General features: G+C 35.3%; 1 protein-coding gene and 1 long non-coding RNA gene across 10 annotated transcripts; one reads left to right on the forward strand and one right to left on the reverse strand.

Moving 5' to 3' along the window:
- Positions 1-536: 536 nt before the first annotated feature.
- On the forward strand, positions 537-11373 carry LOC18434013 (serine protease SPPA, chloroplastic). Of its 9 annotated transcripts, none has more exons than XR_016042087.1 (13): positions 537-1163; positions 2335-2518; positions 2926-3063; positions 3978-4148; positions 4238-4341; positions 5012-5079; positions 5671-5837; positions 6200-6269; positions 7116-7270; positions 8673-8775; positions 9837-10028; positions 10125-10268; positions 10923-11373. XR_016042087.1 is itself a non-coding variant. In XM_088848860.1 (13 exons), exons 4-13 carry the CDS (start codon positions 4064-4066, stop codon positions 11148-11150), a joined length of 1212 nt encoding a protein of 403 aa, XP_088704986.1. In that variant the 5' UTR covers positions 537-1163; positions 2335-2518; positions 2926-3063; positions 3950-4063; the 3' UTR covers positions 11151-11373. The 9 variants fall into 9 exon arrangements, 5 of the variants coding, with proteins under 5 accessions (XP_088704986.1, XP_006844151.3, XP_088704983.1 ...); XM_088848860.1 differs by having other exon boundaries at positions 3950-4148; positions 9837-9924; XM_006844088.4 differs by having other exon boundaries at positions 9837-9924.
- Positions 11374-11895: 522 nt separating this feature from the next.
- LOC148780224 (uncharacterized) lies at positions 11896-13154 on the reverse strand. Its single transcript, XR_016042091.1, has 2 exons — positions 13069-13154; positions 11896-12262 (listed from the first exon to the last, which is right to left on the reverse strand). It is a non-coding gene; the product is annotated as an uncharacterized LOC148780224 (long non-coding RNA).
- Positions 13155-14629: the final 1475 nt, after the last annotated feature.

A 14629-nucleotide genomic window follows, 5' to 3' on the forward strand; every position in this document is an offset into this window, starting at 1 on the left:
CTTTAGACACGTGCTAGGTGTTCATATTATCACAATATTAGCAACATTTACAACATTATTAGCAACAAAATAAGCTTATAGTCATAGAATAAATGAGGGTAATAAAACAAAGAACAAAAAAAAAAACTCATAAGGGGTGGCAAGGGATCCGGCCAGATTTGAGACTCGATAGGTTGACAAGGACTTGCATGGGTCCAAATTTTAGACCCCAACACAATTCAAGTCTAGATCCGGATATACTTCTGAGTCCAACCGGACCCGACGCGACCCGTTGCGACCCCATATACTATCATAAAATCTAACGAAACAAATAAAATCTCAAAGAGGTCCCGGGATCTAAATCCTAGATTCCGACCAAATGGGTCCAATCCAATGGGCGTGGACTCCTAGACTGATCCACGTGGCATCCACGTATTATTACCTTGAAATCAAAAAAATTTAATGACGTGGAAAAGTCATCCCGCCAATCCGAGGGCCCATCTCTCTCTGTAGAATTTTTTTAGTATTACTCACTCTCTCTCTCTCTCCACCCCTGCAGTGACACGCGCGCTATGTCCCGCTCTCTTTCTCTCTCTAAAAAGTCTTCTTCCCTCTCTGTCTCCGACTCTCTCGCTCTAAATCTTCTTCCCTCTCCTTCTTCCTGTTCTCTCTCTAAAAATCCTTCTTCCAACTCTCTATCTCCTCTCTCACTTTAATCTTACCATTGCTCATATCTCTGTCCTGAACTCCATTCTTTCATTTCCCCTCTTCTTTCTCTCTGTAACTTCCGAAAAATGCGGCGCGCGCCCTATCAATTCCAAACCCGAATTCGATCCCTTCAATCCACAGCCATCGACCATGGCCCAAGACCTCCGTGCCTACTCAAAATGGCCTGGAACTTAAAGCAAGGAGCTCTTGCTTTAATAAGTAGACCTTCTTTTCAGAGGTTGCTATCGACAAGGGCTTCTGTCGGGGACAAACAAGAGGTCTCTTCTGATGAATCTAGGGTTTCACTTTCAGATGGAAATGGAAGCGTTAAAGGGTACGATTATCCAACGGGTGAGTTCGAGTTTGAGAAGTTCGACGGCTGGAAAAGGTTCGCGGTTAAGCTTAGGATGCTGATCGCTTGGCCATGGGAAAGGGTGAAGAAGGGCAGCGTCTTGCACATGAAGATTCGTGGCCAGGTATGATACCGAAATTTTACTTGTCTTGCCGGAATTTCGCTAAATTTTGCGGTGTTCAATAGGCCAAAGTTTGCCGAAAATATTTGGCACCCGTGAGTGCAGGAATTTCAGTTTTTTTTGGCCAAAATTTCCTGTGAACATAGATGATGGACAAGCCACTGGGTTGGGAATGTCGATTTTGGGTGACGAACACGAAACGGAAATTTCGTCCCAAAGATTACTGGACATGTCCGAAATATTCTTAATCCGAATTACTATATTACCCTTAACATGGAGAAGAATTGCCTGAGTTTCAAACCAGTTGCATTTTTTTTTTTTTATCTCCTTTTGGATGTTGTGGGGTGTTTTCTCTGTTCACTTTAGGATAAATCTCAAATGGGGTGTCTTGTACATTTCATAATTGTGTTGGGTTATTCTGGTCATTTCATAAATTATTGTTTTCCGTCGTTTTTACTCGAAGACTGGTCGTCTCTCTCTTGGACATCAAGAAAGGAATATATTAGTCCTCTTTATGGTTTGGTTTTTTTTTTTAATTTTCTTTTAAGCTCCAGGGGTGATGGCTTCCCAAAATGAAAAAAGGAATATTTTGGTCTCTACAATTGTGGCTTCTATAAGTATTTATGCAAATTTTACTTGTACTTATTTATGAAAAAAGTTTATATAAGTGTAAGGCTCTAATCAATCAAATTAAAGCGCACCTCATATGCTTCACTCAAGATGCATGTACATAAAAAAAAAGTAGATTTTAAATTTTGGAAATAGTGCATCTTGTAGTGTAGTTTTGGACAGTCAACTTTTAAAGTTTTTAAGTTTTCATTTATATGCTCGATCTACCCTATTTTTTAAGCTTTAAATTTTATAATTAGAAATGAAAATATATTTCAAGACTATCATAAAGATTTCTACCATTGAAATTATATTTCTCAACATTATTTGAAGGTGCTCTTTACTTTGATGGTTTAGAGCCTCGGCTTTATACAAACGGCATTACTAAAGGATAATTTAACTCGTATGATATTTGTAGGCTACATTTTGGAGTGTAACTCTAGTTTTATTGGGCTTCTCATCTGTTGTATATCGTTATTTGTTGCTTTTGATTTATGCATTAGCTTATTTTTTGGAACTGTATGCATTAACTTCACTAGCCTAATTTTGGCTTTTATTTATTTAGATCTTTGATCAGCTACAAGGACGTTTCTCTTCCAAGTTATCTCTCCCTCAAATATGTGAAAATTTTATAAAGGCAGCTTATGATCCTCGTATCGCTGGTATATATCTTCAAATTGAGCCCCTTAATTGTGGATGGGGGAAAGTTGAAGAAATTCGAAGACATATTGTCGATTTTAAAAAATCAGGTAGTTTGGTTATTCAAGTATCTTTTGCATGTTTTAAAATGTTCTTGCGAGAATGCTTTGCTTGAGAAGTTAACTTCCTCAAGTAAAAAAAAAGGGGCAAAAAAAGGAATGCTTTGCTTGAGTTGTTTGTTTCATATGAGCTCCCGTTTCTAGATTGGATTTCCTGCTCTGGATCTTGTGATATTTGTTAGCGGTTCTTTTGGTATAGATAATTCTATCCACTGCTTTTGTGTAGGATTCTCTATATTCTGTTGAGAAATAGATTGGTCTTTGGGGTTTGTTCTTTGGTTTCCATAGTTCCATGCATGATACATTGGTTAGTTGTAAACAATTTTTAAATTGAAGGTTTTCTTACATTATATCTCCTGGGAAATTTTGTAAATACGTTTTCTATTGTGTTGGTTCAGGAAAATTTATCATCGGTTATGTCCCTCTATGTAGAGAGAAGGAGTATTACCTTGCTTGTGCATGTGGGGAACTTTATATGCCTCCAGGGGCTTATATAGGTTTATTAGGTTTGAAGGTTCAAGCGTCATTTCTTGGTGGTAAGTTATTTTCTTTGAGCATATAATCATGTCCAAAACTTGGCAAATTTGTAACCAAATTATAAAATAAACATGTGAGTATATTGTGACAGTAAGAGGGATTTGTTTTTTCTTTTGTAATGTGTATTAGATCATTCTGCTAAATGAAGAAGCAGGTAATACCAGGAATGAACAGATAAGTTGCCTCTCATATTATTGGTAATCTTAAAGACTAAAACTGTCGTGGTAACTAGAATATGCACACGACTTGATAGAAGATATGTAAGGATTGTTGGATTTATCCATATTTATTTGTTTTTATATTCTTCGGGATTTAGGAATGAATCATATTCAAATAAAGTGTTATAAGTCGTGATGGGATAATATATGCGATTAAAAACCGAGTGCCTAGAATTATATATGTCAAGGAAATGAGAAAGAATACTTCCATTTATAACATGATTGCTATGCAATTTTTCTTCTTGGCATCAAATGATAAATGTTATGAGTTGCAGGACAATTTTATCCTTTTAGGGTGGTTAACATTATCCTTTATAATGGTTCATGGGCTGATCAATTGGCCAACCATCTTTAGCCTTTTTCTCTAATAGCATTAGTTCTATACAATAGGCAACAGAGCTCCTGGCTTAGGCATGCGTTAAAACCATCTTTGAATATTTATTGTTGCTTAGCAAGTAAAATTGAAAACTTCCTTACCCTGCGGGCATACAATGTATTTAATAGGTTATTCACCTAAAAAAAATAAAATAAAGTATATCTATAGATTTACTATTATATTACATTACACTTTCATAATGCATATTTTCAACATGCGTGACTTGCTCTTTTAAAGTACTGGATTGGGTTTCAAATCAGCTGTTAAAGATGCTTCTTCTATGTATAATAGGCAACTCAGTGACAACTGAACCATGCAGGAGTCTTTGAGAAAGTGGGAATTGAGCCACAAATACAACGTATCGGAAAATATAAAAGTGCCGGTGATCAACTCTCAAGCAAGAGCATGTCAAAAGAAATCTGTGAGATGCTCACTGCATTACTTGACAACATTTATGGAAACTGGTTAGACACAATTTCATCTACTCAAGGTGCAGTATTAGGTCGTGGAAATATCTCTTTGTATAATTTTCAATTATGCCAAATTAGACTTCTTTGCTTAGAACATCCATATCCCTAGGTAAGAAGCGGGAGGACATCGAGAAACTGCTCAATGAAGGAATTTATCAGGTGGAAAGCCTGAGGGATGAAGGTTGGATCACAAACATCAGTTATGATGACGAGGTTCGAAAATTGTCGTTACTATGGTATCCATGAAGCAATTCTTGTTTTTAGAGTATCACCAACATTTATATTTGTTTCTTTAAGGGTATCCTTTCTTCCTTGAATTGTGTAGGATAGATGTCCATCAAGGAAGTTTTCAAGGATCTAATGATAAAATTACTGTCTCCTTTGTTCTGAGAACATATAAACCTTACTAGAAAGTCAGATATGAAACAATGCAAACTCTTGCATGCTAGTGTGATCCATGTTGGGTGTCCTTCATTCTTTAAAATTGTATCAGTTCATTGTTCATAGAAAAATAACATCCTGAAGTTTGAGCTCTAGAATAGTAGCTAATGTTCTTAGGAGGACAGGAAATATCAATAATATCTAGTATTGTGGAAAATTAGCCTACCATTATCTGATGTTCTTAAATCTAGATGCAGGCTTGTTTCAATTATTACTTGGATGATTTTTTATTCCAATATATGGTGATAAGTTGTCTACTACTGAAAAACAAACATTAAACAGTTCTAACCAGAGAAAACATTGTGACATGGTTTCCTCGCCTATGCTTTCAGTTCCCTTCCTTTCCAATCTCATCCCCACCTTACCGGTTTTAACTTGTTTATGTTGTATTAGTTATTCTTTTCTGGATATTCTGCCCTCACTTATGATGATGCTATTGTAGGTGGTTTCAATGCTAAAAAAGAGATTGGGGCCAAGTAAAGAGAAAAATCTTCTCACAGTTGATTACAGGTACTTGTCCTTTTAGAGGTTAGAGAAAACTTGTTGATATGCATAGAATTTTTATGCCATGTCCTTTTATCCTTGGATTACATGAAGAAAGAAAATTGTCTGCAATGTTGTAATCCTCGTAATGTTCTTGTGTGCTTTTATATTAGCAAGACAAACTTCTCACTCTTCATTCCTGAATAGGAAAAGAATACACTAATCACACGACAATCCCTGATCCAAACTCTTTGATAAACTTAATGTAGGTTGCCTTTTCTCAAAAAGGGAAGATTTCCTTCGTCTTTGTGACCATTGCAAAGGATTTGAATACTAGCTACTAACCCTTCCCCACCTCCATTTTTTTTGCTACACTTTTCCATTCGTCATTCATTGTAACTTGCTGGTACATTCTAGTTTACAAATAATAGTAATTGAGTGTTGGGACCTTTGAATCCATCAATGCTGCTTCCATTTCATCAAATGCTAATCAGGTTTCTTTTTTTTGGACAGTGGTTTCTGTATGCTTTTCTGGCATCTTATGAAAAATCGTCATGTATCTGCAACCCTCATTGTTTACTAGAACATATTTATGAGCCTTGGTCATATTTCTTGCAGGAAATACTCGAGAGTCAGTAAATGGACCCTAGGATTGACAGGGGGAACTGACCAAATTGCTATAATAAGAGCTTCTGGAGGCATTAGCCGTATTCGTGGCCGCTTCAGTGTTCCTGAGAGAGGTATCATTGGTGAACAGTTCATTGAGAAGATCCGTAATTTACGAGGTATGTAATTCTGCTATTTAAATTGCATTAAGATACTTTTATTGAAGCAGTAAATAGGTGAGTTGGGGCTCACCTGGGTGGAGGTGAGAGACCTTTGGACCATCCAATTAAAAACCTCATGGGTGCATGGAATGGGACCAGCCAAAGCAATACAGAGTGGGTCCCGTCTTCTCTCCCTCCATTACCAAATATGGCAATTTATTTATTGTTAAGGTTGATTTCTCTTTAGAACTACTGAATTTTGTAACCCGTCATAATTTCCAGATTTGGCATTAATTGTTACCATCTAGATATTATGAATATTGGCAGGTTCTACATTAAACTATTCTTCATATGAGCACTTCTTTGCTTTCCTTTTTCAGAGTCAAAGAAATATAAGGCTGTGATCTTAAGAATTGACAGCCCAGGAGGTGATGCTCTTGCTTCAGATTTGTAAGTATCAATTTTAATTGTGGGTTTGTTCTTGATAGGGTGAACCTTTTTTTTGCATGAATTTAGATGGCAATGGTACATCAGAGGACTTCAAAATACTTTTTTAGCAGAGCTATCATGTCTGAATCATGGAATATTCATCTTGACAAAAAAGGATCCATATGGTAAGATATATATGACAAGGGTAGGGCTATAGCTCAGTTAGGTAGAGCACCTCGTTTACATGCACGCCAATGTTTTTTCAGGGGAGTCCTTCATGCAAACAAGGGTATTGATCTGAGAGATCGATGTCTACTCCATTTATTCTAGGAAACAAGGGGACAATAGCCCGACAAATATTAGTCTTAGTCCTACTTTTAAGATTGTTGGATTGAAATCCACATTATAACTGGCATGTGTCTTCTGTTGTGAGCAATATATCTATTTTAAGTGTGGTGTACATGGAATACCCATTACTTATATTTCATCTTTTGCTTTCATATAGAATCATTTGTTGTTTTCAATACCAAAAGTATGTGACAATGAAGCCTTCACATTACTTCCACTCTCTGAGAAGAACAGTGAATAACAAAGTGGGAAACCCCATTTTGCCTGTGATGCAGCGTTCTTTGCTGCTCCATGGATGTAACTGAAAGGACCCACTTTCCGCTACATTTGGTCATGATTCTTCGTGAAAGCATGAGAACCTGTTACTGGGTGACTTCTTGTAATTTCAGGATCAAATCTGGGATGCCATGTGTATCGTCATTTGCGTTTGAAGATTTACCATGTTTTGGTCAATGATGAGATCTAGGTCGAAAGTGAAAGAAATAATAAAAAGTTCTCGCTGTCCTTGATTTATTGCAGAATGTGGAGGGAGATCAGGCTTCTAGCTGAATCTAAACCTGTGATTGCTTCCATGGCTGATGTAGCTGCCAGTGGAGGTTATTACATGGCCATGGCAGCAGGAGTGATAGTTGCAGAAAGTCTTACGTTGACAGGTTCAATCGGAGTTGCTACAGGCAAGATTAGTAACTTACTGACAGTTAAGAAACATGCAGTAACTTTCTAGTTGTCAATGATTAAATAGTCGGGATGAGCTAGTTTTCTTACTGAAATGATTAGGTCACACTGCAATTCGAAAATGAGGTACCTTTCTACCTTTTCTGGGTTTCACTTTGTTGATTACATAACAGTATTCGGCAACCATGCTAGTTTAGATTGCTTTAATACCATTCCAGTTCAAACCACATGCAAAAGATTTAGAATTTTGATTACATGCACATGTAAAAAATTAGGACTGTCCTATAACAAAACTACCTCAAAAGGTATGGTTAATAGAAAACCCAAAAAATTCCCTGGGATTGTTTAGAAAGTTCACCTTAGAAAAGTTTATTTATGTCAATTTTAGATATCTGTTGTCCTATTTCTGATTACCTATTTCCTTTCTCATCCAGAATCTTTATTACTCTTACACGTTACCTTGTAAAATTCCTTTTGTGCATGCCTAAGAGTTAGTGATTTCGTAATGCATGTGGGAAATCGGACTGTTGATATACCCAGTTAATGCCATGACTTCAATCACACCCGTATAATTGGCAACTTTATCAAAATTGAGTGGTATCACATGACCTATGACAAATAAGGGTCCTTAGTGGGAGTGTTAATGAGTGCTCAAAGTAAGAAAGTTTGTCATTGGGGATTGCCTTAGAAACACCAAGGAGTGTAAGATTTTGGAGTTGGACTACTACCTAAGTATGAGGTTCCTGCAATTGGGCCTCGAATATTTCCATTCTAATATCATGTAAAGAGTGGGTAAATGCCTTAGTCTGAATATTATAAAAAGGTTTCTAATTCACCCTATCTGCGTACAGCACAATTATACCTTATATGTGCACTTCAAATATTCGAGATTGTAGTTTGTCTTTTATTGATAAATGAAAGTCCATGCCATGTTATTATTCATGAAGGGAAATGAAAGCTACATGTCCATTGAAGGTATAGACCTCGTTTTGCCATGATTGGTCATTCAGCTTGTTGTGAATCTTTTTATCATCCTATAGTTAGTGTTAGAATTAAATCTTTCCCAACTGCAAGAATCTTATGAGGGACATCTAAGGTCTCTAGCATAGTTCATAAACCCATGTTTTAAAATTTTACGAGTAGTGAATTTATGATGCATGAATATTGTCATATTGAAAATTTAACAGAAAACCAAGATTATATAGAATCTCAAGCCTGTCATTTTCTTTTGTTTTGTTTTTTTGTCTAAGTGATGTTAAATCTTTCATGGAATCAGAAATGTGGATATTAGTCGATCTGTGGAAAGAATGTATCTCCGATAAAGACAAATAGAAAAATCTTCATGAAGAATTATAGTTACATTAAACTGTTTTTTATTGTGTGTGAACTTTGAATAAACAGGAAAATTCAGCTTAAAGAATTTGTATGAAAGGATTGGTTTCAACAAGGAGACAATATCAAGAGGCAAATATGCCGAGCTTGATGATGATCAGCGACCATTTAGGTGAGATGACTCATTTTGATCATTGAGTTGGTCAGAAAGATGCAACTCGTGATTCGAGTCCTTAGAGATTTAGTGAATTATTTTATCTCGTTGCATTGCACATTTCCATTTTGAGGGAATCAACCACCCGTTGAACAACCAGCATGAAATTCTTATTATAAGCACATTTGCAGAGGTCAGAGCGTCTGAGTTCCAAACTCTTCACAGAGTTTTACAATTAATCTAATGTCGGAAGCATTGAATTTGGTTTATTGGCTTGGTGGTTAGGACCATAGGGAGCCATGGCACAATGTATGTGGTTCAAATCCCAACCAACCTATGCAAATATAAAAATGACGAAGTTACAAGTAGAAAATGATGAGGGTATCGACAATAGAGAAGATTAATCCAAGGATGAAGTTTCCATAATTTAGTGGAAAACTGACAAAATTGAACCCAGAAATATTCAGCTAAAACAAGAGGTGATCCTGAAGTTCTCAATCTCACCTGGAAGTAGTGTTTCTCTTTTTGCGATAAGAGAAAGTTCTTTTGTTAATATTTGTCACATCTGGGGATGATCCATCATCATAATGAATTCCATTAATTATTTTAATTAAAAATTTAAAACATTCTGATTCATGTAGTTACATAAAATGGATTTTCATTCTCACAATTGACCATTTTGATCAATTCCTAGAAAAATATTCCATTTCCTAAATATATAATGATATGCCAAATCCTTTCCTTATCAAATCTTCAGATTGAAATCCACAATAGGCATTTGAATTTACAGGGCTGAATTATAAAGAAAAAACAAAATGCAAATTGACTATGGGAGAAACATGGTCTATTGGGTCACTGCTGTCAACTGAAATGATGGATGGTGATGAAGAGAGATGGCAATCCACCATCGAGACCTTGTTCTGGTTGCTTCCACTCTTCATCACCATCTATTACAACTGAATGCATACTGATGGACCACTGTTCTCCATAGTCCATTGGATTGGTATACTTTCCCAGACACATGGGACTGATGATAGATTTTTGGTCTCTTTTTTTTTTGTTTTTTTTTGAAATTACAGGCCAGATGAGGAAGAACTGTTTGCCAAGCTTGCACAGAAGATATATAAGCAATTCCTAGACAAAGCAGCTTTGTCAAGATCAATGACTGTATGCTCATAACCATTTAGACTTGGGATTATAGTGTTTGCTTGTACTTTTCACCTTTTATGCTCTTTTGAAGATTATCACCATGTATCAACTCGTTCTTCTAGGTAACTAATTTTATAAAATGAAAATGTTAACAAAAAGGCAAAAATATTGGTTTCTCTATATCATATTTACAGAAGGCAAATCTTCTGATCTTTTAGGTGGATCAGATGGAAGCGGTAGCACAAGGCAGGGTGTGGACAGGCAAGGATGCTGCTTCTCGGGGTTTGGTGGATGCAATTGGAGGTCTATCCCGAGCAGTTGCCATTGCAAAACAGAAGGCCAACATACCAGAAGATAGAAAGGTTGGTGTTTCTCTTCAAATCACTAGCAGAGTCCGGTGTTGTTGTGAAAGACCAAAATAATATGCTTAAATTTTTCAAAGTGCTATGATATAAAAAATGGACAAAATCACTCTCAGCCTTCATGCACTCTCTTTTCGTACTACCCTGTTTTCTCCAGAGTACATATTCCTTGTGTATGGTGTATGATACATGGCTAGGGTGTCCATCCATCATCTGTTGTCAACAGCAGATTCTCAACAATGGATGGTAATCTTTGGTCATAGGGAACTGCAACTAGTCTCCACCGTCCATCCATGAGAAATCAATGGTACATGCCCTGTCTATGTACCATGTACAAACTCTGTATAGTACATGTAACCTTTAGAATATCAATATTGTGTGGTGGATGTGCCTTTTATTTTACTCTTGATGATAATAATAATAAAGGCGATCAAACTACTAGAAAATAAAATAACAAAGAAATGGTCACACATGAAAATATGTGACGTTTTGGTGAATTTATTTGGGCATTTGGTCACTTATATTACTTTCTCTTGCCATGTTTGGGATGTTTCAAGCATTTTTGCTTTTGTAATTCAATCTGTTGATCCATTTCATTTCAACATCCGAGCTGACATTTGGATTGTGTTTCTTACTTGTCTCATTTGGACTCAGGTCACATTGGTTGAGGTAACAAAAAGCCGACCTTTCGCAGAGGTTGTTGGTGGAATATTTGCTTCTTTTCTAGGGCTGGATGGATCAATGAAGGACCTATGGCATGAGCTCTCATCTTCCGAAGGAGTTCAAGCCCGAATGGATGGCATTATTCTTGAAGGGATTGAGTCCTCTCCTTTAGAGGATTCCATTTTATCATTGATTAAAGATTACCTGAGCTCTTTTTGATCAGGGTTTCCTTTTTGTTGATCCTCACAAAATGGTGATTTGATTTTACTTGGGATTTGGTGAATTCTCTGATGCAATATTTGATAATTATACGATCAATTTTGTGTTATAGTAGTTGCCATGATGCACCATGTATATAGATACGGTCATTGTGCATGCAATTTGCAAAGTCTGTAACTTATGGCCTTTTAAGTGCCTCGCCAGAAAGCAAACAGTTAATGCACTTCATGCTCCTGGATTTGAGATAGCTCTCTCTCTCACACACACACACTCACACTCACATAAACACGATCTCTCTCTCTCTCATACACACACACGAGCGCACAATCACAAGTACACTCACGCACCCCAAGTCTGCTATTACTGCTATTATTGTGAGCGAAATTGGGTGAAAAGCTCCAAATATTGCTGTTTATAATTAGAGAAAAGATGTTGATACCATATACTTGATGTGAAGTTCTCTAAGAAATGATCTTATTTTGAGAGAGAAAGAGACAGCAAGCATTTTATTACGTAAAAAAAAGTATACACCAAAACCCCCACAAAATTATGAATCTAAAAAAAACAATCAGTTTCCAATGCATTGTTATTCTCAAACAACAATAGATTTGCTAGCTTTGGGTTCTTCTCCAAAGCATCTAAAACTGATGCATTAGAGCACAAAAACAGCAAATTGGTTAAAATTTAATATGTGGGTATAGACATTAAATAATTCAGACATGAATATAACAAAGGCCAACTTATATTTGGGAATAAAACCCAGAGTCCGTAATTTCTTGGTTAAAATTTAATATGTGGGTATAAACATTAAATAATTCAGACATGAATATAACATAGGCCAACTTATATTTGGGAATAAAACCCAGAGTCCGTAATTTCTTGCCAGCCAATTACAAGTTAACCACTTTTACAGTTCTCCATTTGAAGATGCAGCATTCTACTCCAGCTTTTGAAGATGCAGGCTTAATTTTGTGCCTGTCTTGTCTCACCATACACAACCTCCGAACGATACCATTTAGTTTATCACCGGTAGAAAAAAGACCGTTCATGGTAGAAAATGGAGCACAATGTACATGCTGCTTTAGAAAAGCAATTCTCGCTGCTTCCATTACCTATTGACCACACACAAATCAATGTTAAAAATCTCATTTAATAGAAACAAAATTCAAACAAGATAGGAAAGTGTATTGCTCTTTCCTTTTGTGAGGAGAATGAAACAAGATATGAAAGTGTATATTGCTCTAACAAAATAGAAAAATGTGTATTACATTGTATCACCATTATATATACATTGAAAATAACTACTACAAATTAGTCTGGGCACAATTATCTTTTCTAAAAGTTCCTTTCTTTCTCTAAAAGTCTTTACCATTTTCTACAGTGAGAAGTGCAGTTATGACCACAGTTCAACTGGGAACAAAATCATTCCAATTTTGTATAGCTACAAAACATTAATACTATATTCAAAACTCAAGGAACAACAATAACAAAAGAAAGTCAGCCATAAAATGAGAAAGAAGTGTGAACAAACACCAAGTAGGTTCAAGACCATGTGTAATGCAAGAGAGTTATCAACATCAACAGCTGACTTACCATCCCAAGAAACAAAAATGGTTTAATCAGCAACGAACTTCATATTTTTTTGGCCTATAGTTAATTGGAAAAATAAGATGCAATTATAATAAGTGGCAATTACATTTGTTAATCACTTGTTATTGAGTGCATTTTGTCGTTGAAATCAGAATCGCAAGTAAACATATCAGAAAAATTTCATATGAAAAAAAGGAATAAAAAAGACATATTAGCAAAATTTGTGAAATTCTTTAGTCCATGTGGAGGCATCCAACACCAAATCAGGCATATGCATATAACAAACTATGTAACATCTAATGAAATATGTAGAAATCATAATACTTACAGAGATTTTAAGAATGTGCTTCAAGCCAGTTTAGTCACTGAGTCAATGTACACAAAGGAAGTTCAGCGGTTTCAATCACGTTCTCTATAAGATAGTTATTCCCTGAAAAAAAGTTGTGGAAGATCTATGCCTAAAGCACATCCTATCACCAATAATAGCCAACTATAATTTGACTTTTCAACCATGGGTGCAATACATAGTAAATAAAACACTACTAACTATATAATCCAAAAAAAGGACAAATTCACATTCTCAAAAAAATATTTATCGTGATCCAAACTTTATCCTAATTATTCGAGGTCAGCTATATGAATCCTATTCCTCCATTCTTCTCAACATATGTTCAGGTTTTGATGATGAGATGTGACAAAGTTTTAGGGGCCATTTGGGTAAGTGAAAATCTAATACATTACTATAGATTATAAGGAAATATGACATTTACACGGATACGCTTTAATAGTAAGAAAATGGAAACACAGAGATTACTCGAGATTTCTCCAAAAATCACAAAATCCATAACGCGCGGTGAGGGGTGAAAAATCTATTATGAGGTTGACGGTTAACTTTTGGAAATCTTTTAGCGTGCCGTTCTATACCTTATGCCCGCTTAAAAAAACATTTTCGTCTCTAAGTGTACGCTATATTGTATAATTATTAAGGTAGGTATCAAGTCAAAGTCAGAGATATGAAAAGGGGAATCTAAATTGATTTGAACAGGTATACGAGGACAATTTTCTACTGTAATCACAATAAAAAATTTCTAAATCCGTCTATCTCCAATTGGGTTGTTTCCTCTTGATGAGGAACAATTTTCTATTGCAATCATAATAAAAAAATTTCTACATCTCTCTATCCCCAATTTGGGTTATATCCCGCTAGTAGTTCTTGTATAAAAACAAAAATAATAAAAATAATAATTGGTAATAGATGAAAAATTACACACCACAATCATAATAAAAAATTTCACACTAACATTTATAAAAACAAAAATAATAAAAATAATAATTGGTAATAGAAGAGAAATTGCATAACACAATCATAATAAAAAATTTCACACAACATATCATCAGAGTAAAAGTTCAATTGAATAAGATCCCTCTTTAGCCTCTTCCGATACTTCAAAATTTTATAGTGTAATTACGAAACCTTCTAGTTTACTAAATAAAATTCTTCTCATTTTTTAACTTGTACCAAGATTTTGATTTTGGTATCATAAATTTATTGCTTATTTGAAATTATATATAAAGAAACATTTGAAAAACTTCTATAAAAAATAAATAAAAATAAGGCTTATCACAATAAAATCATGTTATTCCAATCATATTATTCTAATGACTTATCATGTTCAAACCAAAGTCTAATCATGTTAGTCAAACATAGCCATATTTTGCATATTCAGATGGTAATGCATTTCTCATATTTCTTACGGACATAGCCAAACAATAACAATGTGTTTCCCAAGTTGCATCTAAATACTATAATCTATTTGCAGGTAACATATTACGTGGTATTGTATTATGCCCATAATATATTTTACTGATAATATATTTCTAGGTTGCAT

Source organism: Amborella trichopoda, chromosome 10 (assembly GCF_054954075.1).
Source record: "Amborella trichopoda isolate Santa Cruz 75 chromosome 10, AtrichopodaSantaCruz75HAP2 v2.0, whole genome shotgun sequence".
Classification (NCBI taxonomy): domain Eukaryota; kingdom Viridiplantae; phylum Streptophyta; class Magnoliopsida; order Amborellales; family Amborellaceae; genus Amborella; species Amborella trichopoda.